This window comes from Macrobrachium nipponense, chromosome 10 (assembly GCF_015104395.2).
Source record: "Macrobrachium nipponense isolate FS-2020 chromosome 10, ASM1510439v2, whole genome shotgun sequence".
Taxonomy (NCBI): Eukaryota; Metazoa; Arthropoda; class Malacostraca; order Decapoda; family Palaemonidae; genus Macrobrachium; species Macrobrachium nipponense.
In genome coordinates, this window is record NC_087204.1 from 79,274,435 (window position 1) to 79,300,417 (window position 25,983).

The 25,983-nt window shown below is 38.9% G+C and overlaps 1 protein-coding gene across 1 annotated transcript in view; it reads left to right on the top strand.

The window, feature by feature from the left end:
• The window catches only part of LOC135223718 (agrin-like), a gene marked incomplete in the record, with an annotated part of 559,093 nt that overhangs the window by 528,926 nt on the left and 4,184 nt on the right, over positions 1-25,983 (top strand). Inside the window, 10 exon segments of the mRNA XM_064262461.1 lie at positions 1,446-1,582; positions 2,245-2,352; positions 3,199-3,400; positions 4,455-4,608; positions 5,232-5,339; positions 6,147-6,408; positions 6,927-7,091; positions 9,523-9,773; positions 11,618-11,699; positions 12,736-12,864. Coding sequence (XP_064118531.1) covers positions 1,446-1,582; positions 2,245-2,352; positions 3,199-3,400; positions 4,455-4,608; positions 5,232-5,339; positions 6,147-6,408; positions 6,927-7,091; positions 9,523-9,773; positions 11,618-11,699; positions 12,736-12,864 — 1,598 coding nt within the window.

The following is a 25,983-nucleotide window of genomic DNA, read 5'->3' on the forward strand; positions in this document are numbered from 1 at the left end:
ATATGATAATACTCTGCTACCCAGCATGAATTTTGGGACGAGGTTGCCAGCCGCAACATGCCAAAGCCCTCAAAACTCAGTTATTTAACTACCAGGTACATAAATCACTGCTGAGTTCATGAGAGCCCTGAGGGAATTTAACAGAGATGGCCTGTCGAATTCCCGTTCGCTCGATTTTCCCTTTACAAAAGACATTTTTGTTCATTTTCTTCTGTCTTGAGCCCTTTGTACTTCAATTCCCTTCCAGTCTAGGTCCTCGTCTGTGACCTTCTACCACTATTGTCAAGGCTTTCGTAAAGGGTTTCATCCTGTTCCTTTCATACCTGCTAGATCGCTGGTGACTTGATTCTTGACCTTAAACTTAGGAAAAGGAGTTAGACAGTCGATGCATTTCTGTTTTGCAGTTATAAGCTCTGTCCATATGCCTCATTAGGATAGTGTTTTCCTTATCCGTAATCGACCCTGAATCTGTAAGTGCTATAACTACCAAATGCGTATATGCACATAAATCCATGAATATGTGAGCATGCGTTTTTTTATTATCTTCGTGTTCATCTATTTACAATAATTAGATATAGGTTTGTAATGTTTACTCTATTTCTAACATATTATAATTATTTCATAATTGTCTTTCTATGGAGTTTCGTGAATGTCTGATTTAATTCTGTTTTATTCCCAACGATCTTAAGTCTAGTATTCCGCAATAAAGTTATTCTTCAACGTCATAACATTCTGACACATTCTTAACCTGAAAACCTTTGTATCAAAAGCGTATGTCTTTTTACCAGTTTGCTGAATATGGTTTTTTAGGTTAGGCTACAGTGCAAGCAGTATAAGGCCACGATGAGGCCTGAAAGTCTTTGATTTTATTTCTTTTTAACTCTACCATATTTGAGTTCAGCCTAATTTAATATGTTCTCTTAGATGATACCACGTCAATTCCTTCAGAACTTTCAAGTCTACCCTTTCAGATTTTCTTTTTTTCTTTTAACTTTCTTGCTTTCATGATGATGCCTGTGTCTGCTTCTCCCAAACTATTTAGTGCTCCTATATTTGACTATAAATTTAACTTGATGTTCCTATTATTTATTCTTATTATTCTTTTTCGGGCCATTTAAAACATACAAATCTACCATTTCCATTTTCCAGATTTGATTTGACCCCAATTTATTTCTTGTGTTTAGATGATGCCTTGGTCAGTCACTTCAGTTTCAATTCTGCCGTTTACATTTTGCTAGTTTGATTTCACCCTATTTATTTATTATTTTCGGATGATGCCGTGATCGGTCCCTTCAGAACTTACTCTGCCGTTTTCATTTTTCCAGCGTTGATTTTTTTTATTACTATCATACGATTCCTTGATCTGTTAATTCGAAACAAACAAGTCTACCGTTTTCATTTTTCCTGGGTTGATTTTGATATAATATTTATATCTCATGTTTCAGATGATGCCCTGGTCGGTCCCTTCGAAAGTGCAGCTGGAAATAGAGTTCGCTGCTCATCAGCTGGACGGCGTTCTCTTGTACGTCCAGCAGAGCGTCGAGGGAGACGGCGATTTTCTCGCGCTCGTCCTTGACAAAGGGTTAGAGTTGGTTCTACTCCATTTTGTGAATGTACATAGTGTCTGTTTTGGAATATATTATATCTTAATGCTGTCTAATGTGCTGTTCATATATAATCTACACACACACACACACACACACACACACACACACACATATATATATGTATATATATATATATATATATATATATATATATATATATATATATATAAGATATATAGATATATATATATATATATATATATATATATATATATATCTATATATCTATATATCTATATATATATATATATATATATGCTATATTCTATATATCTATATAGATAGATATATATTAATATATATATATAATAATATATATATTATATATATATTATCTATATAGTATATATAGATTATTATATAATAATAATATCTATATATGTATATATATTATAATATATATAATCTATATATATAAATATATATATATATATATATATAGTGTGTGTGTGTGTGTGTATCATCTATACATATTTATTTAGATGTATGTATGTATACTTATATATATGCACACATTCATACATAAATGCATATACTAATATAAATGAATTTGTGTGTGTATTATACCGTCAAAAATAATTTATTTCATCTGGTAAAAGAAATCCAACATACAACGCGGTTTCTTTGCTATGTCCAGATTCTTGGAGCTACGTATCGATCTTGGCAATGGCCCTGTCATCATCCGATCAACCGCTCAAATTATACCGTTCATGAAGACTTTGGTCAGCATAAGAACTTACAACAGGTAACAAGACAGTATCAAAGTGTTTGATCACATAATCCTCTCTCATTCAAGAAGCAACAGGTGTTCTTCTTCCTTTGAGGATCAGGCTCATATCTCTTTCAATTATATCTTGTTTGGGCCTTTGGTCTCTATTCCCATTGGTATTTGTATTCATAAAGAGTTTTGTATTTCACATGCTCCGCTGGGAGATTCTTAATGCACATCAAAGAAAGTACCGTAATTAACCTGCTGCTTAAATACAGGCAAAAGTTTTTTGTTTACAGAATTAACGTAGAAAAAAAAACAAAGAAAAAGAGATCTTCTAACATTCCAGCCCCTCTGTCTAGCCCTTTTATATAAGACATAACCGGATCTCATTCAGAATGAATAGCAGAAGGCGACGTGATAGTGTTAGGTACTGTCTGTCACTGGTGCCTCTCTGGTAATTATATTACCTTTTAACCACTGGATATTACTAATTGTGATGTTCTGAGTAAATAGGGTTGTTGAAAAAAGTCATATTTTCATCTTTCAAAAATTGTGATATTTAAAACAAGAAGTAAAAGTCAGGTTACTTTACCATCAAACATGTCAGGCTGTGACATCATGACCCGTAAGTTGTTCATTGTAGCACGAGAATTTGGGAGCAAATATCAAAAAGAACTGAAGAATTTCAGAGGAATCATGACCACAGACAGAACTTAAAGTTTACTGATTCTAGATGAAGAATTGTCTCTCCACCTCTGCCTAATCTCTAGATACCGTATTTGTTTCAGGACATAAATGATATTTCTCTGTTGGTAAATAAACACATACAACGAATCGCTTTTCATCCGTTAATATTACTGCTATCATTATTGTCACCAGAGATGCATTGCTTCAAATTGGTGTGGGCGAGAGCTTCTCAGGGCGTTCTTCGGGCATGCACCGTGCCCTCGACATCCATGCCCCTCTGTACGTGGGTGGAGTACCCTCCTTTACGCCCAAAATCATGGAAAATGTCGGTGTCAGTAGGGGTTTCTCCGGGTGTGTTTACTCGCTGAAAGTGGGCCAAAGGGACCTCGACCTGGTAAGGATTTTATATTGTAGATTTATTCTGTTTCTTCTTATAGTAAAGTCCTTCACATAAAAGAGAAAAGAGGGAAAATAAAAAAATGAAAAGAGAAATTTCATATAAAATTACTCATTGTTGGGATTTTTAACTTGAACCGACGCAAAAACATGAGTGACATGAATGACAATTAACATTCTCTAAAACGTACGATAAATGGAACAAGTTTACACGCATCTCGCATTCTTTTTACCTGTAATACTAAAATCCCTATCATATCTTTGTGCATTGATGTTTTATCGATTTCTTAGTTGGAAGCATTTATCAAACGTCATAATGCGTATGCATTTCGAATGTATTGCAGTCTGAATCTTAACGGCTAGATTTGATTGCATTTTTGCAAGAATTAACATTGGCACAATCCTTCGACCCCAAGGAATTCAGTGGAGACCTTATTGGAGACTTCAATGCTGCTAAACATAAGCCGGCTCGCGCCTGATGTTACTGATCACTGTAGTCTGTTAGGTCTGGAATTCAGACAGACTTTTGATAAGAGAACCCACTCATATTACTTGTAATATGCTTGATATACTACTAACAAGATTGACCGTGACGGAAAACCCTTGAAAACTTCCCCATATTTTCTTATGCAGAAGATTACACATGTTCGTTAGGATATTCATTTCCGGGTGCCATAACGACTCTTTAGATGCAACGTGTCAGACTCTCGTTGCTGTAGAAGAAACTTCCAGTTCTTTTTTAAATAGAAGCATGCACCGGTGACTAACTTATGTGCTCGTTATACCTACAAGCAGATACGCACACATAAAAAATGCGTTTTATAGCAAAACCATAATTAAATATACAGTACATTCTTGAACAGAAAAACATTTCTTTTAGGAATTTCTGCATCCAGCTCCTCTGAAACTCATGTGTACTAAAGTACACAGTCTAGTCGTTATAGGGCCTAAAATATGATCATTTCCTATGTATGTGCTAGAACAAACCACATAATTCAGTCTTCTACGAGTTTAGAGTGTTAATTATTATTATTATTAATTATAACCAACAGGTTTGGGGAAGGTCTGGAAGCGTAAGCCACGGATATAACGTCACCGATTGCAGACCGTCACCCTGTGCTGGAAGACCTTGCAAGAACGGAGGCACTTGCCATGCATCTCAGCATGCTACGTCATATGTCTGCAGCTGTCCGAAAACGCATACAGGTAATAGACAATTCTATTCAGCGTTCATCATTCTAAACACGGAGCCACATCATCGTTTTTTTTTTTTTTTTTTTTTTGAAGAATAACAAAATAATAATAATTATGCAGCAGTTATTTACTCTCTCTCTTCTCTCTCTCTCTCTCTCTCTCTCTCTCTCTCTCTCTCTCTTATATACAAGCACAAACACACATATATACATATATATGTTATTCTTTGCAACTTATTAGTTTAATTAGACTTAATTTACGGGCAATAAAATCATGATAGTATGAAACTACTAAACCAGGGCCATAGTATTGTTATCATTATTATTGTTAGGAATTAGTTCATAATTATTTAGCAGAGTCATGATGAATCATTAACTTGCTAAGGTTGCTTCTCCAGAAAATAATGCCTACGTGGGAAAAAGGTGAACAACATAAAGCAGAATATCAAAGAAATAATCATTGACTAAAAATAATTAATAAACAGATACATAGGCAATAGTAACATAAATCACACAAAAACTTTAGTAATATGTGAATCTCGGTCTTCTTTAATTGTGAACTTTTCGTTTCATGTCACTGTTTTTGATCTGGTAACGTCCATCAGTCTTTTGATATGTTTGGCTTCATTTCTGCAGGCGTAAGATGTGAAATTTCCGTAAATGAAGGTTGCAAGAAGTTGAAGTGCCCCCCTAGAACGACCTGCCAGACGCTCTTGGCTTCCAGCACACTGCACTGCGTTCCAGGTAGGAATTATCGGGCTTCCAGTAGTTAGTTTTGGAAGAGTTGGATATGCGAGTTTGTGTGAATGCTTAAATGCACGACGATGACAGAAGAAAGTCAGTAGCTGTACCACGTTTGTTCTACTGATACCCAAAAGAGTTACTGAGAATGTCCTGTATCGTACAAATCACCCATTCACAAGGTTCCGTGTTCAAACTCACGGGATCGCGTTATGAGTAGCATAGTTTTGAAACTGTTAAGCTCAGCAATAGCATTAGAGCAGCATTGAGCATAGTAAAGATAAATGAATCATTACATCTATCTAAACACAAATTCCTTTAGTTCATATTCAAAACAAGGAATACGTAACAACCAATTTAATGCGTTACAGAATACCTAGCATTTTTCTTTTTATTTCCTTTTCTTAGGTTCTCAAGCCTTGGCACCATCAATCATGATCCTATTGCCGTTAACAAACGTTCATGGTCAGGTTGAGTTCGTACTATAGTCTTTATATTTTCTCACTTCGTACTAATTTATCATTAAATATAGAGGCAAAGCTGTATATAGCATTTTTCGACTTACTTCTGACATACTTGTGGTTATTATTCACTTCTTTTCGTTTTGAAGCAGCTGGTGTTCTGCAAGAGAACCTATTACTCTATTTGTATGGAGTGTATTGGGATACAAGAATAATTTTTTTTAAGTTTTATGTTGTGGCGCTGAAGTCTGTAAGTTAGTGAGGATCTATTAAAAGTGAGTTATCGAGATGTAATGAAGTCTCAGTAAGCCACTGAAGAGTAACGCTTCACTCCTGACCTTCTGCACAGACAGTCCTCTGGACACCTACGAGCTGGAAGAATCCTGGCCAATCGCAGACCTGACTGGTGATGGATACCTGTCTCTGCCGCGGTCTGAAGGTGTGTCCGAGGGCTTGACGTTAGAGCTGTGGTTTTTGGCAAGAGCACCTCATGGTATGCTCTTATATGGTGGGCAGGGACCCACCCACAAGGGGGACTTCATCAGCCTAAATTTAGCAGCGGGATTTGTACAGTTTCGCTTTGATGTTGGACCCGGAGTAGTTAACTTGACGTAAGAATTTTAAGTTATATCTTCACAGAATGGCTTGCAAATTTAGTTTCGCTTTTTGATGATAATTAAAACTGGACAGTCTGCCCTCATAATATTTTTGTGTTAATGATTAAAGTATAAAGTGACAGCAGCTCATCTTTATGAGTATTTATACATGATGGAATAAACTGTTAGTCTTCATTAAAAGGGCGGAGGAATGATTGTTGCAAGATTATTGATTTTAATCGAAAACAATCGTAGAAAATAGCTACTAGTACTATTACTACTACTGTTGCTACTCTTACCGACTCTCAGGTCCCACCATGACCTGCTGTCGCTTGCACTAGACTGGTAAGGTTAGACGCAAGCTCTAGTATTTTACAAGGCAGGGGAGTCTAACCCTTCTCTTTCATCCGTGTTTGAGGCCGGCACGAGTGCATAAACTCTCCAAAGAGATGTAATAGTAGTACAAACCTGCCTAGCGACTTAGTCGAGTTTTCTTTCACTAATGGCTTTCTTCGCTACCTTGATTTTCGTAGATCCAAAAGAGAAATAAGAGAGGGTGAGTGGCATCGCGTCGTAGCTACCTGGGAAGGAGGCCGGGCTTCTCTTCAGCTGGACAAGGATGCCCCTGTTACCTGTGAGGCTCCGGGACCACCAAACACCCTCACTCTGAATACTCCCGTGTACCTCGGGGGTTTCAAGTAAGTTTACTACTTTTGACCTTATTTTTATCTTTATTAGGCAAACTTTGTGTAACGCTTTTGGTATCTTCTGTGTAGCTCAGGATTTCGATTTTTTCCCATTTTTCGTTGAATAAGTTTTTAATGTCTGTTGTCCCAAATATTATTATTATTATTATTTTTATCATTGGAGAAACGAATCCACAAGTATGTATAGGAACAAATATATTTAAAAGTGAAGCCAAACAGAGATCTTCCGAGAATCTGTACGATTTCCGTTTTCTCTCAGATGGAAAAGGGATTTCGTACAGACTCGAAAGTTCTCTGTTTAGCTTTATTCTTAAATATATTTGTACCCATAATTACTACTATTATTATTATTATTATTATTATTATTATTATTATTATTAGAAGTCTAAAAGATCATTGACTAGTAAGGCATGTTTTCAGTTAACTGCCTTTGCTCAAAATTTAAGACATTATATAATACTATATATATATATATATATATATATATATATATATATATATATATGTCTATATATAGATATATATATATATATATATGAATAATTATCACATTGAACCTTGATTCATTTATATATCATTCGAGCTACAAATGCCCTTTAATATCTAAATTCGCTCTACCTCGGAAATGATATATTTTCATATATGTACCGAAGGGGAATTTTTTAGTTGATAATAATTTCGTCCCCACATGGGATCGAACCACCGTCCAAGTGGACAGGAACGAAATCAGGACAAACAGTGACGCTATCAATTCAGCCAACAGAGACGTTATAAGTTTATATCGATTCTGACTTTACAAATCACCCTCGAACTCTGTGTTTTCGTAATTAGAATCGATATGAAACCCCGTCTACCATGTTAGCCAATTCGAGCGTTTGACCCACGTAGCCTTTGTTATGAATAATTATCACATCGAACCGTGATTCATTTATATATCATTCGAGCTACAAATGTCCTTTAATATCTAAATTCGCTCTACCTCGGAATTGATATATTTTCATATATGTACCGAAGGGGAATTTTTTAGTTGATAATAATTTCGTTCCCACATGGGATCGAACCACCGTCCAAGTGGACGGGAACGAAATCAGGACAGACAGTGACACTATCAATTCAGCCAACAGAGACGCTATAAGTTTATATCGATTCTGACTTTACAAACCACCCTCGAACTCGGTGTTTTCGTAATTAGAATCGATATAAACTTATAGCGTCTCTGTTGGCTAAATTGATAGCGTCACTGTCCTGATTTCGTTCCCGTCCACTTGGACGGTGGTTCGTTCCCATGTGGGAACGAAATTATTATCAACTAAAAAATTCCCCTTCGTTACATATATGAAAATATATCAATTCCGAGGTAGAGCGAATTTAGATATTAAAGGACATTTGTAGCTCGAATGATATATAAATGAATCACGGTTCGATGTGATAATTATTCATAACAAAGGCTACGTGGGTCAAACGCTCGAATTGGCTAACATGGTAGACGGGGTTTCATATTGATTCTAATTACGAAAACACAGAGTTCGAGGGTGATTTGTAAAGTCCGATTCTATATAAACTTATAGCGTCTCTGTTGGCTGAATTGATAGTGTCACTGTCTGTCCTGATTTCGTTCTCGTCCACTTGGACGGTGGTTCGATCCCATGTGGGGACGAAATTATTATCAACTAAAAAATTCCCCTTCGGTACATATATGAAAATATATCAATTCCGAGGTAGAGCGAATTTAGATATTAAAGAACATTTGTAGCTCGAATGATATATATATATATATATATATATATATATATATATATATATATTAGTATATATAATGTAAGTGTGTGTGTGTGTGGGGGGCTGGGGTGGGGAGGCGGTGTTGCCACAATTTATAAATTAACTTACAACAACAAATGAAGTTTAGCAAGGGAGTCTCAAAGATTTCCCTGTATCCATCACACTCCACAAGAACTTCAAGAACTCTTTTACGTCTTCATGGGTCTTCATTATTGTTATAGCGGAGTATGATATTTTCCCCTAAGGAAAATATCAGATTCCAGGGTCTGTTAAAATTATACACTATGGGGCTCTTTTGTTTTGATAACTAAAATTGAGGGTGGCTTCCAGTTTTGGCTCTTAAACATACATAATGTGAAATGTTTCTAAATGTTTATTTGACGTACCAGTAAACTTTTATATTTATGGCAAACATATTTTGGATTTTGTTTCTCAGATCTATATAACAATGAAGAATATGTAATCATTTGAACGTAAAAACGAAACATTGAACTTTGCATGAATGATATTAATCACATAAAAGCGATTGTAAATTTCAAAGAGTAGATTCAGTTACTCTGTTGCTTGGGAGACTGTCCCAGAGTTCTAACGAAGCGCTGAAATTCAAACCAGATTACTAAAGACATTTTCTCCCCATTTCCAGGCTCTGGTATATGGTTAACCGAGACTCGGGCATCTTAGTCGGGCTTGACGGCGCTTTGCAGCGCCTTCTAGTCAACGGCGTCGTTTACGACCGCCTGCTGGAAGCGGCAACTGAACAGAGGGGCGTCTCCAGATACCACGGTCCGCCATGTCTTCCGAACCCCTGCTTCAACGCGGCCATCTGTGTGCCTCTGCTGAACGATTTCTTCTGCAAATGTTCCTTCATGTTTGTCGGTCGCTTGTGCGATCAAGGTAAGCTTTTCTCGTAAGGATGTTTTAATGCTCTTTTGACTTGTAATTTTGGTATTGATTCCAAAAGTTTTAGTGGAGGCATGGAGCAGTTTTACTTTCAACTTGAAGGCTCTCTACTCATTAAGGTCATATCTGGTAATGATGATGTATAGTATGTAAATGTTATACACTGAACTGTAGAATAACATCTAGTATAATATCAATAATGAAATTTGTTTTTTATGCATTTTTAACCATATATCGACTTAAAATAGAGTTTGGCCTTTCTTTTTATCTTTAATTAACATATAGATGAGAAGATAATTAATTCCGGAATAAAACAAAAAGACAAAGTGGAAGCATTTAGTAAAAAAAAGAAAAGTCGATATTTTCTTAATTATAAGTTGATGTGACAGGTATCTGTTTCCTTATCTAGCCTGGAAATAGAAAAAGAAAGAAAAAATGTGTGGGGTTAAGAAACGGGAAAAGAATGAAAAAAAGCGAGTGAGGTCTTAACCTGAAAAGCACCGAAAGACCTCCTTTCGAAAAGATCATGATCATTTTGCGACTCAGATGTTTATGGTTGATAATCTTCACGTCCGTAAAGTCAGATATACTGAAAAGGTGAAAAAATATTAAAGCTGTTCTCATTACTAATACTTTATAGAAGGAAAATAAATGTACCTTTGTTTTATGTTTTGTACCGTGATTATCTCTGATGTTTAAAGCTTGTTGCCTTGTACAAATTTATATTCGATAATTACCTTTAAAATTTTAAGACCCCTTCCTGTATCCATTGTTTTCCTTTACTTTTCGGGGCTTGGAACAGATATAGAGCGCCGTGCCATTGGCCTTGATATTATGAAATACTGTATAATAACATAAATGGTTTGGAAAAATGTCAGTATTTCAGTACATTTTAACCTTCTTATCCGTCTTCTCTTAATCGCCAAATTTGAGTAATTGAATATTTGATATTTAATTAGGAACAGATATCACTGATATGCAAAAGGGATCACTCGAGAATAATGTTACGTGAAATGTCATCCTTCATACGCGTGATCAAGGTCCTTTACACACACTGAAGGACCTTGTGCGTGATGTATTCGTCACAATTAGATTGTAGTGGCATAAAATTTTGGGTATATATTTAGATCGTGTCAAGGCAAATATTTTTCTATAATTAGACTTCGTTTACAATTTGAAATGTTTTCCGATTAGGAATTTAGCTGAAATAGTGGATTTTCACACATTTTCAATGAAAACGGACAACAGATACGACGTTTACACAACATGAATATTCTTTAGGACGACAAAATCGTATTATTTAGATTTTGAAGCCTGTGAAGAGTAGTCATCGAAAAGCATTTCTAATTGTAAACGAAGGTCTAATTAATGAGAAATGTCAGCTTATATACGATCAAAATTAATACTTACAATTTTATGACACTACAATCTAATTATGGAAAATCATTTACTAAAGTCTGACTGAAATCGCAAAATTGTCCTCAATTAACAGAAAATATGAAGTGTTGCGTCGTCCCCCGAGCGATTATGTAAAAATGTTTAATTACTGAATTTAATCGTGCTTCCATGGCAAAAAGAGATGAGGTAATGATTACTTAAATCACCTAAAAAAATCCTCCAGGTAGAACACTTGTGTAAAGGAGGTACATTAAATATGATTATAGAATTGATTAATATGAGCCCTTTTTTATGGTTACAGAGCCAGTCATTTTAACGCCCCCATTTTAACACCTAGTATCTCTAGACTCAGCATTTTCCAGGTCATGTTCCCTTAGAATCTACTAAAGAAGCATCAATTTTTACTGCCGTATCTACTACCCTCTGTTTCCTCTTGGCAGCCTTAATGAATATCGATTTGGATCAACCAATACACTTTGATGGCTCAACGTCTGTGTTGTACCCTGGACAGTTTCTTTTAAGGTTAGTACAGAAAATATTTAATAATGATAGTTCCATCTTTTGGACAGTGTAGGGGGGTAGTGCCGTCAGTGTGCCTCAAGCGGTGCACTGTAGACATTACTTAAAGGCTCTTTTGCAGCGTCCCTGTGGCCCCTAGCTGCAACCCCTTTCATTCCTTGTACGGTACTGCCATTCATATCCTCTTTCTTCCTTCTTTTATCCATCCTCTCCTAACAATTGTTTCATGGTGCAACTACGAGGTTTTCCTGTTATTACATCTTTCCAACCTTTCTACTCTCAATTCCCTTTTCAGCGCTGAATGACCTCATAGGTCCCAGCACTTGGCCTTTAGCCTAAATTTCTCTCTCTCTCTCTCTCTCTCTCTCTCTCTCTCTCTCTCTCCTCATCATAAAAGTAGTCACCGTCCTCGCATGAAAGAAATGGATGTCTCCTAAATCTAAGATCTTTTTTATAATGATAAGAAGAAATAAGTAAATGGATTAAAGCAGGCGAGGAAATTAGACCGTCTTGCGATGGCAGTTGACTACGACTATTCATATAGGTTTAGAATATATTTATACTTTTCCACTTTTGAACAAAATCAGGATAATTATTGAAGATATTAACTGACCTTTGTAGAAGATATATCACATCAGTGGCTAAATAATTATTATTATTGAATACTTGATGAACGTTTTAAGGAAGTTATTTCATGGTAGTGATCTGATCATTAGGATTATTGAGGATATATTAGTGAACTTCTTAAAGAAAATGTTCACGTTCTATGACCTGATCCTTGTAATTATTGAGGACATAAATGAACCTTTTAAAGAAGGCATTTTTCTTAGATAAACTGTTGGCCATGATTTTAAAAGCATTAGTGAATTTTTTTTAGGAACATATTTAACTTCAGTGACTTGATCAGTATAATTATTGACGACATAAAATTGGTCTTTTAAAAAAAATATTATTTTGGTGACCTGTTTTTTGTATCAACGAAGACATCAGTAAACCTTTTAAAACCCCTATTTTAACGCCAATGACATAATCCTTCCAGTTTCAACAAGAGCGAAATGTTCGTTCCATGGAGTCATCCAGATTACGACTACCTCAACTACGACGAAGTGGAACACCAGTTGTTAGACCAAGTAGCGGATGAGAACGATTTGGATTTTAAAAAAGAGAGGTATGTATGTGCGCACATGTTGTTTTAGTTTGCCTGTCTTAAGGAACCACTCATTTGTCGTCATAGTTTGCCTCTCTTAGGGAGCCATTCATTTATCGTCTTAGTTTACCTCTCTTGGGTAGGGAAAAACACCGGGCCATCATTTGTGTCGTCTAGTTTCCCTCTCTTAGGGAACCACTCATTTGTCGTCTTAGTTTCCCTCTCTTAGGGAACCACTCATTTGTCGTCTTAGTTTCCCTCTCTTAGGGAACCACTCATTTGTCGTCCTAGTTTCCCTCTCTTAGGGAACCACTCATTTGTCATCTTAGTTTCCATCTATTAAGGGAACCCACTCATTTGTCGCACCGAGTTTCCCATCTTTAGGGAACCAAACAATTTGTTCTTCCTTAGTTCACCTATATTAGGGAAAAACCCTCATTGTGTTGTTATTAGGTTCCACCCCTCTCTTAGGGAAACCTCATTTTGTCTTCTAAGTTTCCCTCTTAGGGAACCACTCATTTGTCGCTTAGTTTCCCTCTCTTAGGGAACCATCATTTGTCGTCTTAGTTTCCTCTCCTTAGGGAACCACTCATCGTCCTTAGTTTTCCTCTCTAGGGAACCACTCATTTATCGTCCTAGTTTCCCTCTCTTAGGGAACCACTCATTTGTCGTCTTAGTTTCCCTCTCTTAGGGAACCACTCATTTGTCGTCCTAGTTTCCCTCTCTTAGGGAACCACTCATTTGTCGTCTTAGTTTCCCTCTCTTAGGGAACCACTCCATTTTCCCTCTCCTTTTAGGAACCATCATTTGTCTTCCTTAGTTTTACCCTCTCTTAGGAAAACCAACTCATTTGTTGTCTTTTTATTTTCCCTCTTCTTAGGGAACCCACTCCCATTTGGTCCGTTCCTTAGTTTTTCCTCTCTTAGGGAACCACTCATTTGTCGTCCTAGTTTCCCTCTCTTAGGGAACAACTCATTTGTCGTCTTAGTTTCCCTCTCTTAGGGAACCACTCATTTGTCGTCCTAGTTTCCCTCTCTTGGGGAACCACTCATTTGTCGTCTTAGTTTGCCTCTCTTGGTGAACCACTCATTTGTCGTCCTAGTTTGCCTTTCTTGGGGAACCCCTCATTTGTCGTCTTAGTTTGCTAAGGGAACCACTCATTTGTCGTCCTAGTTTGCCTCTCTTAGGGAACCACTCATTTGTCGTCATAGTTTGCCTCTCTAATGGAACCACTCATTTGTCGTCATAGTTTGCCTCTCTTGGGGAACCACTCATTTGTCGTCCTAATTTGCCTCTCTTGGGGAACCACTCATTTATTGTCTTAGTTTGCCTCTCTTGGGGAACTACTCATTTGTCGTCTTAGTTTGCCTCTCTTCGGGAACCACTCATTTGTTGTCTTAGTTTGCCTCTCTTAGGGAACCACTCATTTGTCGTCTTAGTTTGCCTCTCTTAGGGAACCACTCATTTGTCGTCATAGTCTGCCTCTCTTGAGGAACCACTCATTTGTCGTCATAGTTTGCCTCTCTAAGGGAACCACTCATTTGTCGTCATAGTTTGCCTCTCTAAGGGAACCACTCATTTATCGTCATAGTTTGCCTCTCTAAGGGAACTACCCATTTGTCGACTTAGTTTGCCTCTCTAAGGGAACCACTCATTTGTTGTCTTAGTTTGCCTCTCTAAGGGAACCACTCATTTGTTGTCCTAGTTTGCCTCTCTAAAGGAACCACTCATTTGTCATCCTAGTTTCCCTCTCTTAGGGAACCACTCATTTGTCGGCATAGTTTCCCTCTCTAAGGGAACCACTCATTTGTCCTCCTAGTTCGCCTCTCTTAGGGAACCACTCATTTGTCATCTTAATTTGCCTCTCTAAGGGAACCACTCATTTGTCGATCTAGTTTGCCTCGCTTAGGGAACCACTCATTTGTCGTCCTAGTTTGCCTCTCTTAGGGAACCACTCATTTATCATCTTAATTTGCCTCTCTTAGGGAACCACCCATTTGTCGTCTTAGTTTGCCTCTCTTAGGGAACCACTCATTTGTCGTCTTAGTTTGCCTCTCTTGGGGAACCACTCATTTGTCGTCTTAGTTTGCCTCTCTAAGAAACCACTCATTGCGTCCTAGTTTTGCCCTCTCTTAGGGAAACTCTTTGTTGTCTTATTTGCCTCTCTAAGGGAACCACGCATTTATCGTCCTTAGTTTGCCTCTTTAGGGAACCACTCATTTGTCGTTTTTGCCTTCTCTTGGAACCACTCATTTGTCGTCTTAGTTTGCTCTCTAAGGGGAACCCCTTCATTTGTCGTTTATTTGCCCTCTTAGGGAACATATTTGTTTGTCTTAGTATGCCTCTGTTAGGGAACATCCATTTGTCATTTGTTCGTTTAGCTTGCCTCTCTTGGGGAACCACTCATTTGCCGTCTTACTTTACCTCTCTAAGGGAACCACTCATTTGTCGTCTTAATTTTCCTCTCTTAGAGAACCACTCATTTGTCGTCTTAGTTTGTCTCTCTTAGGGAACCACTCATTTGTCTTCTTAGTTTGCCTTTCTTGGGGAACCACTCATTTGTCGTCTTAGTTTGCCTCACTTAGGGAACCACTCATTTGTCGTCTTAGTTTGCCTTCTTGGATGGCAACCAACTCCATTTTTCGTCCATAGTTTGCCTCACTAAGGGAACCAACTCATTTATCGTCGTTTAGTTTGGCCTCTCTTAGGGAACCACTCATTTTTCCATAATCGTTTGCCATACTTCTAATAGGAAACCAACTCATTTGTTCTTCATAGTTTGGCCTCTCTAAGCGGGAAAACCACTCATTTGTCATCTTAGAAACTCTCCTAGGGAACCACTCATTTGTTGTCTTAGTTTGCCTCTCTAAGGAAACCACTCATTTGTCATCCTAGTTTGCCTCTCTATGGGAACCACTCATTTGTCGTCATAGTTTGCCTCTCTAAGACCACTCATTTGTCGTCATAGTTTGCCTCTCTAATGGAACCACTCAAGTTTGTTTTTGTCTTAGTTCCTTTGCCTCTCTTACAGGGAACCACATCATTTGTCATCTTAGTTTGCCCTCTTTAAGGGAAACCACTCATTTGTTTGCAATTAGTTTTACCTATCTTAGGGAACCACTCAATTTGTTCTATCATAGTTTGCTGCCTCCTCTAGGGAAACCACTCATTTGACGTCCATAGTTGGGACCCTCTATTAGAGAAACCAACTCATTTGATTGTCATAGTTTGGCCTTCTCTCAAGGGAACCAACTCATTTGTTGTCTTAGTTTGGCCTCTCTAATGGGAACCACTCATTTGGTCAGCCATAGTTTGCCTCTCTAAAGGGAAACCACTCATTTGGTCCGCCCCTAGTTCGCCTCTCTTAGTTGGGGAACCACTCATTTGTGCATCTTCAATTTGCCTCTCTAAGGGAACCACTCATTTGTCCCCGTTCCTAGTTTGCCTCCTCTTTAGGGAACCAACTCATTTGTCACATCCTCCTAGTTTGCCTCTCTAATGGAACCCACTCTATTGTCATTACTTCGTTTGCCTCAACTTAGGGAACCCACCCAATTTGTCAGTCTTAGTTTGCCTCTCTAAGGGAAACCACTCATTTTGTCGTCTTGAGTTTGCCCTCCTATTAGGGAGCCACTCATTTTGTCATCTTTAGTTTGCCTCTCTAAGGGAACCAACTCATTTGGTTCCCGTTCTTCGTTTTCCTCTCTAAGTAACCACTCATTTGTCTTCATAGTTGCCTCTCTAATGGAACACTCATTGTCATCTTGTTTGCCTCTCTAAGGGAAAACCACTCATTTGTCGGTCATTTTGCCTCTCTAAGGGAAACCACTCATTTGTCGTCATAAGTTTCCCTCTCTTAGGCACACTCATTGGTTGTCATAGTTTGCTCTATTAGGAACCACTCATTTGTCATCTTAGTTACCTCTCTAAGGAACACTCATTTGTCGTCATCAGTTTGCCTCTCGTAGGGAACCACTCATTTGTGTCATAGTTTGCCTCCTTAGGGAACCACTCATTTGTTGTCATAGTATATGCTCCTAAAAGGGGGAACCACTCATTTGTCGTTCTAGTTTGCCTCTCTTAGGGAACACTCATTTGTCGTTCATAGTATGCATCTCAGGGAACACTCATTTGTCGTGTTAGTTTGCCTCTCTTAGGGAACCATTTATTGTCGTCATAGTTGCCTCTCTTAGGGAAACCACTCTTTCGTCGTCATAGTTCGCCTCTCAAAGGGAACCACGCATTGTGTCCTAGTTTGCCTCTCTGAGGGAACCACTCTATTTCATCTTAATTTTGCCCCTCTAAGGGAACCACTCATTTGTCGTACTAGTTTGCCTCTCTTAGAGGAAACACTCATTGTCGTCTTAGTTGCCTCTCATTGGGGAACCAACTCATTGTCGTCTTAGTTGCCTCTCTGAGGAACCACTCATTTGTCGTTCTTAGTTTGCCTCTTCTAATGGAAACCACTTATTGTTCATCTTCGTTTGCCTCACTTAGGAACCAAACATTTGTCGTCTTAGTTTCCCCTCTTAGGGAACCAATCATTCGTCATCTTTAGTTTGCCTCACTTAGGGAACCACCCATTGTCGTCTTTAATTGCCTCTCTTAGGGGAACCACTCATTTTTTGTCATTTAGTTTAACCTCTCTTGAGGAACCCTCAATTTTTCCATTAGTTTGCCCTCTCAATGGAACACTTCCCTTTGGGTCATCTTAAGTTTGCCATAACTTAGGGAACCACCCATTTGTCGTCTTAGTTTGCCTCTCTTTAGGGAACCACCTATTTGTGTCCATAGTTTACCTCTTCTTAAGGAACACTCATTTTCCGTCTTAGTTTGCCTCTTAATGGAAACCACTCATTTGTATCTTCCACCCTATGTGCCTCTCTTTAAGGGAACCACTCAGTTCCGTCGATATGTTGCCTCGCTTAGGGAACCACTCATTTGTTCGTCTAGCTTTGCTCCTCTTAGGGAAACACTCATTATCATCTTTAATTTGCCTCTCTTAGGGAACCAACCCTTTGTCGGTCTTAAAAGTTTGCCTCTTAGGAACCAATCATTTGTCGTCTTAGTTTGCCCTCTCTTTGGGGAACCACTCATTGTCGTCTTAAGTTGCCTCTCTAGGAAACCACTCATTCGTAGTCTAGTTGCCTCTCTTAGGGAACAACGTTTCATTGTTGTCTTTAGTTTGCCTCACTTAAAGGGAAACCACCCATTTATCGTTCTTAGTTTGACTATCCAATCCTTAAGGGAACAACTATTGTCGTCCCCTTAGTTGCCTCTCTTGGGGAACCATAATTTGTTAGTCCATTAGTTGCCTATTAAGGGAACCACTCATTTGTTTCGTCGTTTTAGTTTGCCTCTCTAATGGGAACCACTCATTTGTCGTCTTAGTTTGCCTCTTTAGGGAACACACTCATTTGTCATCATAGTTTGCCTCTTTAAGGGAACCACTCATTTGTCGTCTTAGTTTGCCTCTCTAAGGGAAACACTCATTTGTCATGTTAGTTTGCCTCTCTTAAGGGAACCACCTAATTTGTCCGGTCAACTAAGTTTTGCCTCTCTAAGGGAAAACCACTCATTTTGTAATTCTTAGTTTGCCTCTCTAAAGGTAACCACTCAATTTTGTTGTTAATAGTTTGCGTCTCCTAAGGGAACCATCTCATTTGTCGTCCATAGTTTGCCTCTCTTAGGGAACCACATTCATTGGTCGTCTATAGTTTTGCCTCTCTTAGGGAACGCCACTCATTTGTTTTCATCTTAGTTTTGCCTCTCTAAGGGAAACGCCACTTTCATTTGTCATCATAGTTTGCCTCCCCTCTTATTGGAACCCACTCATTTGTTGTCCCTAGTTTGCCTTCTCTTAGGGAACGCCACTCATTTAGTCTTCGTCAATAGTATGGCCTCTTAAGGGAACCACTCAGTTCGTCCGTCCTAGTTTGGCCTCTCTTAAGGGAACCACATCATTTTGTCGTCAGAGTATTGCCTCTCTAAGGGGAAACCACTCATTTGTCATCCTTAGTTTGCCTCCCTCTTAGGGAACCGACCTCATTTTGTCGTCAATAGTTTGGCCTCTCTTAGGGAACCAACTCATTGGTCGTCCATAAAGTTTGGTCCTCCTCTTAGGGAACTCAACCACCATTTGTTCGGACTAGTTTGGCCCTCTCTAATGGGGAACCACTTATTTGGTCGGTCATAGTTTTGCGTCTCTAAGGCGGAGCCTCCTCATTTTGTCATCCATAGTTTGCCCTCTCTTATGGAACCAACGCCATTTGTTTTCGTCAAGAGTTTGACCTCTCTTAGGGAAATCCACTCATTTGTAGTCATAGTTTTTGCCTCTCTAAGGGAACCACTCATTTGTCGTCCATAGTTTGGCCTCCTCTTTATGGGAAACCATGCATTTTGTCCGTCCTAGTAATTTGCCTCTCTATGGGAACCACTTCATGTTCGTCCGTCTTAGTTTTGCCTCTCTAAGGGAACCACTCATTTGTCGTCCTAGTTTGCCTCTCTAAGGGAACCACTCATTTGTCCTCTTAGTTTGCCTCTTTTGGGGAACCACTTATTTGTCTTCTTAATTATCCTCTCTTAGGGAACCACTCATTTGTCGTCTTAGTTTGCATCTCTAAAGGAACCACTCATTTGTTGTCATAATTTGCCTCTCTATAGGAACCACTCATTTGCCTACCCCTCTAAGGGAACCACTCATTTGTCGTCATAGTTCGCCTCTCTAAGGGAACCACTCATTTGTCGTCTTAGTTTGCCTATCTTAGGGAACCACTCATTTGTCGTCTTGGTTTGCCTCTCTAAGGGAACCACTCATTTGTCGTCTTAGTTTGCGTCTCTAAAGGAACCACTCATTTGTCGTCATAGTTTGCCTCTCTAAGGCAACCATTCATTGGTCGTCATAGTTTGCCTCTCTAAGGGAACCACTCATTTGTCGTCTTAGTTTGCCTCTCTAAGGGAACCACTCATTTGTCGTCTTAGTTTGCCTCTCTAAGGGAACCACTCATTTGTTGTCCTAGTTTGCCTCTCTAAGGGAACCATCTATTTAGTCATAGTTTGCCTCTTTAAGGGAACCACTCATTTGTCGTCATTTTTTGCCTCTGTAAGGGAACCACTCATTTGTCATCTTAGTTTGCCTCTGTAAGGGAACCACTTATTGTTCTTCTTAGTTTGCCTCTCTAAAGGAACCACTTATTTGTCGTCATAGTTTGCCTCTCTAAGGGAACCACTCATTTGTCATCATAGTTTGCCTCTCTAAGAAAACCACTTATTTGTCGTCATAGTTTGCCTCTCTAAGGGAACCACTCATTTGTTGTCATAGTTTGCCTCTCTAAGGGAACCACTCATTTGTCGTCTTAGTTTGCCTCTCTAAGGGAACCACTCATTTGTCGTCTTAGTTTGCCTCTCTTAGGGAACCACTCATTTGTCGTCTTAGTTTGCCTCTCTAAGGGAACCACTCATTTGTCTTCTTAGTTTGCCTATCTTGGGGAACCACTCATTTGTCGTCTTAGTTTGCCTCTCTTAGGGAACCACTCATTTGTCCTTATTTGTCGTCATAGTTTTCCTCTTTTATGGAACCACTCATTTGTCATCATTGTTTGCCTCTCTAAGAGAACCACTTATTTGTCGTCATAGTTTGCCTCTCTAAGGGAACCACTCATTTGTTGTCATAGTTTGCCTCTCTAAGGGAACCACTCATTTGTCGTCTTAGTTTGCCTCTCTAAGGGAACCCTCATTTGTTTTATCCGTTCTTAGTTTTTGCCTCTCTTAGGGAACCACTCATTTGTCGTCTTAGTTTGCCTCTCTTAGGGAACCACTCATTTGTCGTCCTAGTTTGCCTCTCATAGGGAACCACTCATTTGTCCTTATTTGTCATCATAGTTTGCCTCTTTTAGGGAACCACTCATTTGTCATCATAGTTTGCCTCTCTTAGGGAACCACTCATTTGTCCTTATTTGTCATCATAGTTTGCCTCTTTTAGGGAACCACTCATTTGTCATCATAGTTTGCCTCTCTTAGGGAACCACTCATTTGTCCTTATTTGTCATCATAGTTTGCCTCTTTAGGGAACACTCATGCATCATAGTTTGCCTCTCTTAGGGAACCACTCATTTGTCCTTATTTGTCATCATAGTTTGCCTCTTTTAGGGAACCACTCATTTGTCATCATAGTTTGCCTCTCTTAGGGAACCACTTATTTGTCCTTATTTGTCGTTATAGTTTGCCTCTTTTAGGGAACCACTCATTTGTCATCATAGTTTGCCTCTCTTAGGGAACCACTCATTTGTCCTTATTTGTCATCATAGTTTGCCTCTTTTAGGGAACCACTCATTTGTTGTCATATTTTGCCTCTCTTAGGGAACCACTCATTTGTCATCATAGCTTGCCTCTCTTAGGGAATCACTCATTTGTCCTTATTTGTCGTCATAGTTTGCCTCTCTTAGGGAACCACTCATTTGTCATCATATTTTGCCTCTCTTAGGGAACCACTCATTTGACCTTATTTGTCGTCATAGTTTGCCTCTCTTAGGGAACCACTCATTTGTCGTCATAGTTTGCCTCTCTTAGGGAACCACTCATTTGTCCTTATTTGTCGTCATAGTTTGCCTCTCTTAGGGAACCACACATTTGTCATCATAGTTTGCCTCTTTTAGGGAACCACTCATTTGTCATCATAGTTTGCCCCTCTTAGGGAACCACTCATTTGTCCTTATTTGTCGTCATAGTTTGCCTCTCTTAGGGAACCACTTATTTGTCGTCATAGTTTGCCTCTCTTAGGGAACCACTCTTTTGTACTTATTTGTCGCCATCATTTGCCTCTCTTGGGGAACCACTAATTTGTACTTATTTGTCACCATTGTTTGCCTCTCTTAGGGAACCACTCATTTGTCGTCTTAGTTTGCCTCTCTAAGGGAACCACTCATTTGTCTTCTTAGTTTGCCTCTCTATGCGAACCACTCATTTATCATCATATTTTGCCTCCCTAAGGGATCCACTCATTTGTCATCATAGTTTGCCTCTCTAAGGGAACCACTCATTTGACGTCATAGTTTGCCTCTCTTACGGAACCATTCATTTGTCATCTTATGTTGCCTCTCTTAGGGAACTATTCATTTGTCATCATAGTTTGCCTCTCTTAGGGAACCACTTCATTTGTCGTCATAGTTTGCCTCTCTAAGGGAAACCATTTGTCTTTGTTCTCATAAATTTTGCCCTCTCTTAGGGAACTAGTCATTTGTCCTTATTTGTCGTCCTAGTTTGCCCCTCATAGGGAACCATTCATTTGTCGTCATAGTTTCCCTCTCTTAGGGGAACCTTCCATTTGTCCATCCAATCAAATTTGATTTCTCTTTTTTAAGGGAACTTATCTTTGTCGTCAGAGTTTGCCTCTCTTAGGGAACTACTCATTTGTCCTTATTTGTCGTCCAAGTGTTCCTCTCTTAGGGAACCATTCATTTGTCGTCATAGTTTGCCTCTCTTAGGGAACCATTCATTTGTCGTCATAGTTTGCCTCTCTTAGGGAACCATTCATTTGTCGTCATAGTTTGCCTTTCTTAGGGAACCATTCATTTGTCGTCATAGTTTGCCTCTCTTAGGGAACCATTCATTTGTCGTCATAGTTTCCCTCTCTTAGGGAACCATTCATTTGTCATCATAATTTGCCTCTCTTAGGGAACTAGTCATTTGCCGTCATAGTTTGCCTCTCTTAGGGAACCATTCATTTGTCGTCATAGTTTGCCTCTCTTAGGGAACCATTCATTTGTCGTCATAGTTTGCCTCTCTTAGGGAACCATTCATTTGTCGTCATAGTTTGCCTCTCTTAGGAAACCACTCATTTGTCGTCATAGTTTGCCTCTCTTAGGGAACCATTCATTTGTCGTCATAGTTTGCCTCTCTTAGGGAACCATTCATTTGTCGTCATAGTTTGCCTCTCTTAGGGAACCATTCATTTGTCGTCATAGTTTGCCTCTCTTAGGGAAACCATTAACATTTAATTTTCGTCATAGTTTGCCTCTCTTAGGGAACCATTCATTTGTCTTCATAGTTTGCCTCTCTTAGGGAACCATTCATTTGTCATCATAGTTTGCCTCTCTTAGGGAACCATTCATTTGTCGTCATAGTTTGCCTCTCTTAGGGAACCAATCATTTGTCATCATAGTTTGCCTCTCTTAGGGAACCACTCATTTGTCCTTATTTGTCATCACAGTTTGCCTCTCTTCGGGAACCATTTATTTGTCGTCTTAGTTTGCTACTCTTAGGGAACCATTCATTTGTCGTCATAGTTTGCCTCTCTTAGGGAACCACTCATTTGTCGTCATAGTTTGCCTCTCTTAGGGAACCATTCATTTGTCGTCATAGTTTGCCTCTCTTAGGGAACCATTCATTTCTCGTCATAGTTTGCCTCTCTTAGGGAACCATTCATTTGTCGTCATAGTTTGCCTCTCTTAGGGAACCAATCATTTGTCGTCATAGTTTGCTTCTCTTAGGGAACCATTCATTTGTCGTCATAGTTTGCCTCTCTTAGGGAACCATTCATTTGTCGTCATAGTTTGCCTCTCTTAGGGACCACTCTTTTGTCGTCATAGTTTGCCTCTCTTGGAACCATTCATTGTCGTCATAGTTTGCCTCTCTTAGGGAACCATTCATTTGTCGTCATAGTTTGCCTCTCTTAGGGAACCACTCATTTGTCCTTATTTGTCATCACAGTTTGCCTCTCTTCGGGAACCATTTATTTGTCGTCTTAGTTTGCTACTCTTAGGGAACCATTCATTTGTCGTCATAGTTTGCCTCTCTTAGGGAACCACTCATTTGTCGTCAATGTTTGGCTCTCTTAGGGGAAGGGACCCTCATTTGTCCTTATTTGTCGTCCTAGTTTGCCTCTCTTAGGGAACCAATCATTTGTCGTCATAGTTTCCCTCTCTTAGGGAACCAATCATTTGTCGTCATAGTTTGCCTCTCTTAGGGAACCACTCATTTGTCCTTATTTGTCGTCATAGTTTGCCTCTCTTAGGGAACCAATCATTTGTCGTCATAGTTTGCCTCTCTTAGGGAATCACTCATTTGTCATCATTGTTTGCCTCTCTAAGGGAACCACTCATTTGTCGTCCTAGTTTGCCTCTCTTAGGGAACCATTCATTTGCCCTTATTTGTCGTCATAGTTTGCCTCTCTTAGGGAACCATTCATTTGTCGTCATAGTTTACGTCTCTTTGGGAACCACTCATTTGTCGTCATAGTTTGCCTCTCTTAGGGAACCATTCATTTGTCATCTTAGTTTGCCTCTCTTAGGGAATCACTCATTTGTCATCATAGTTTGCCTCTTTAAGGGAGCCACTCATTTGTCGACATAGTTTGCCTCTCTTAGGGAACCACTCATTTGTCCTTATTTGTCGTCATAGTTTGCTACTCTAAGGGAAAGCTTCATTTGTCGTCTTAGTTTGCCTCTCTTATGGAACCATTCATTTGTCGTCATAGTTTACCTCTTTTAGGGAACCATTCATTTGTCGTCATAGTTTGCCTCTCTTCGGGAACATTCCTTTGTCGTCTTAGTTTGCCTCTCTTAGGGAACCACTTATTTGTCGTCATAGTTTGCCTCTCTTAGGGAACCACTTATTTAACGTCATATTCGCCTCTCTTAGGGAACCACTCATTTGTCGTCATAGTTTTCCTCTCTTAGGGAACCACTCATTTCTCATCAAACCACAGCGACCACAGTGATCATCTGTCTTATCCGGCATCCAGGTCATTTAAGTATTACCTGGAAGAGGACGGTGGCATAGTTGTTATAATCATAATATTATATAATATATAGGTCATTAATAATATTTTATTGCAACTGTATCTTAATACAAAGCGAAATCTAATACGTAATCCGATAAGTAACAATGACACTAAAAATTTAGCCTGCTCTGAACATTTTCACTATACCTCATAACTAACATAAATTAATTCCGTGTAATTCTTAACAGCTAATTTAAGAGATTTATCAGAAATCTCATAACGTATAAAAGGGTAACCTAGCAAAAACTATCGTAATAAATAATTGCGTATCTAAGGCGGCACTCCGGCATTTTGTAAACAGGTCTGGTCTGGCATAATTCGAGATTTTCTACCATATTTCGTCTGGTCGGAACGCTTGACAGTTTTTGGTGCCAAGTTCCCCGCGAGATTAAAGATCCTCAAATTCATGTGCAAAGGGGCTTGATTTTCACCAGTGTGCAATTAAAATTTGTGCCTTAGAAGCGATCTTGAAGGACAGCAAAGATAACATCAATTCCAACGGATTTGGTCTGCCAGAAATCTGTGTGAAGAACTTGGAATCGAAATTGCGCCTCGTCGAAGGAGAAAGAGTGAGCAGCAATTTGATGACGAATCGAAGGATGCCAATTTGACGCATGAGCAGGAATTGAGGAAAGAATGTTTGCGTCTTTTGATGATATATTACAGGAACTCACTTCCAGATTTCATCAGCTCCAAGATCTGGGCGACAAATTCTACCTTTTGAAGCTTTCGAAGCATCTGAATGCCACGTCTGCTTGCGACCTGGGCTATGCACGTAATGACATCAACTAGGACGAGTTCCAGGTAGAATGTAGGCGGCTTCGAAAATTCATTAATGCATCGCAAGAGCTACCAAAGTTGCTTATGGAGGACCGCTTGAGCTTCTGCAGTTTATTCAACAGTTCAACCTTGACATCTGTGTTCCAAATATTGTTATAATGTTGAGATTTTTGTTAACTGTCTGAATAAGTGTTGCCAGTTGTGAGAGAAGCTTCTTCAAGTTAAAACTAATCAAAAACTATGTGAAATCAACTACGAGTCAGCTCAGAATGTCAAACATCGCGACATTGCGAATAGAGCATGGAATTACTAATCAGTTGGATTTTGATGTTGTCCTTAGAGAATTCGCTGCTAACAAAGCTCGTAGGGCCCCGTCGTAAATCTGCTGTGTTGTTTTTGTTTTATCTTTATGAAATAGAATAAATTATTGAGATGTTAAAGCTTAAAATATGCGTTTAATTTTCAGCACTTGGGTACTTTTTAGCACTGGAGTGGGGTAGCACTTTCAGAGTCTGCCCCAGGCGCCACTAAAACTAGTTACGCCACTTGTAATAAAGTAGTTGATAAATATAAAGTCTGGT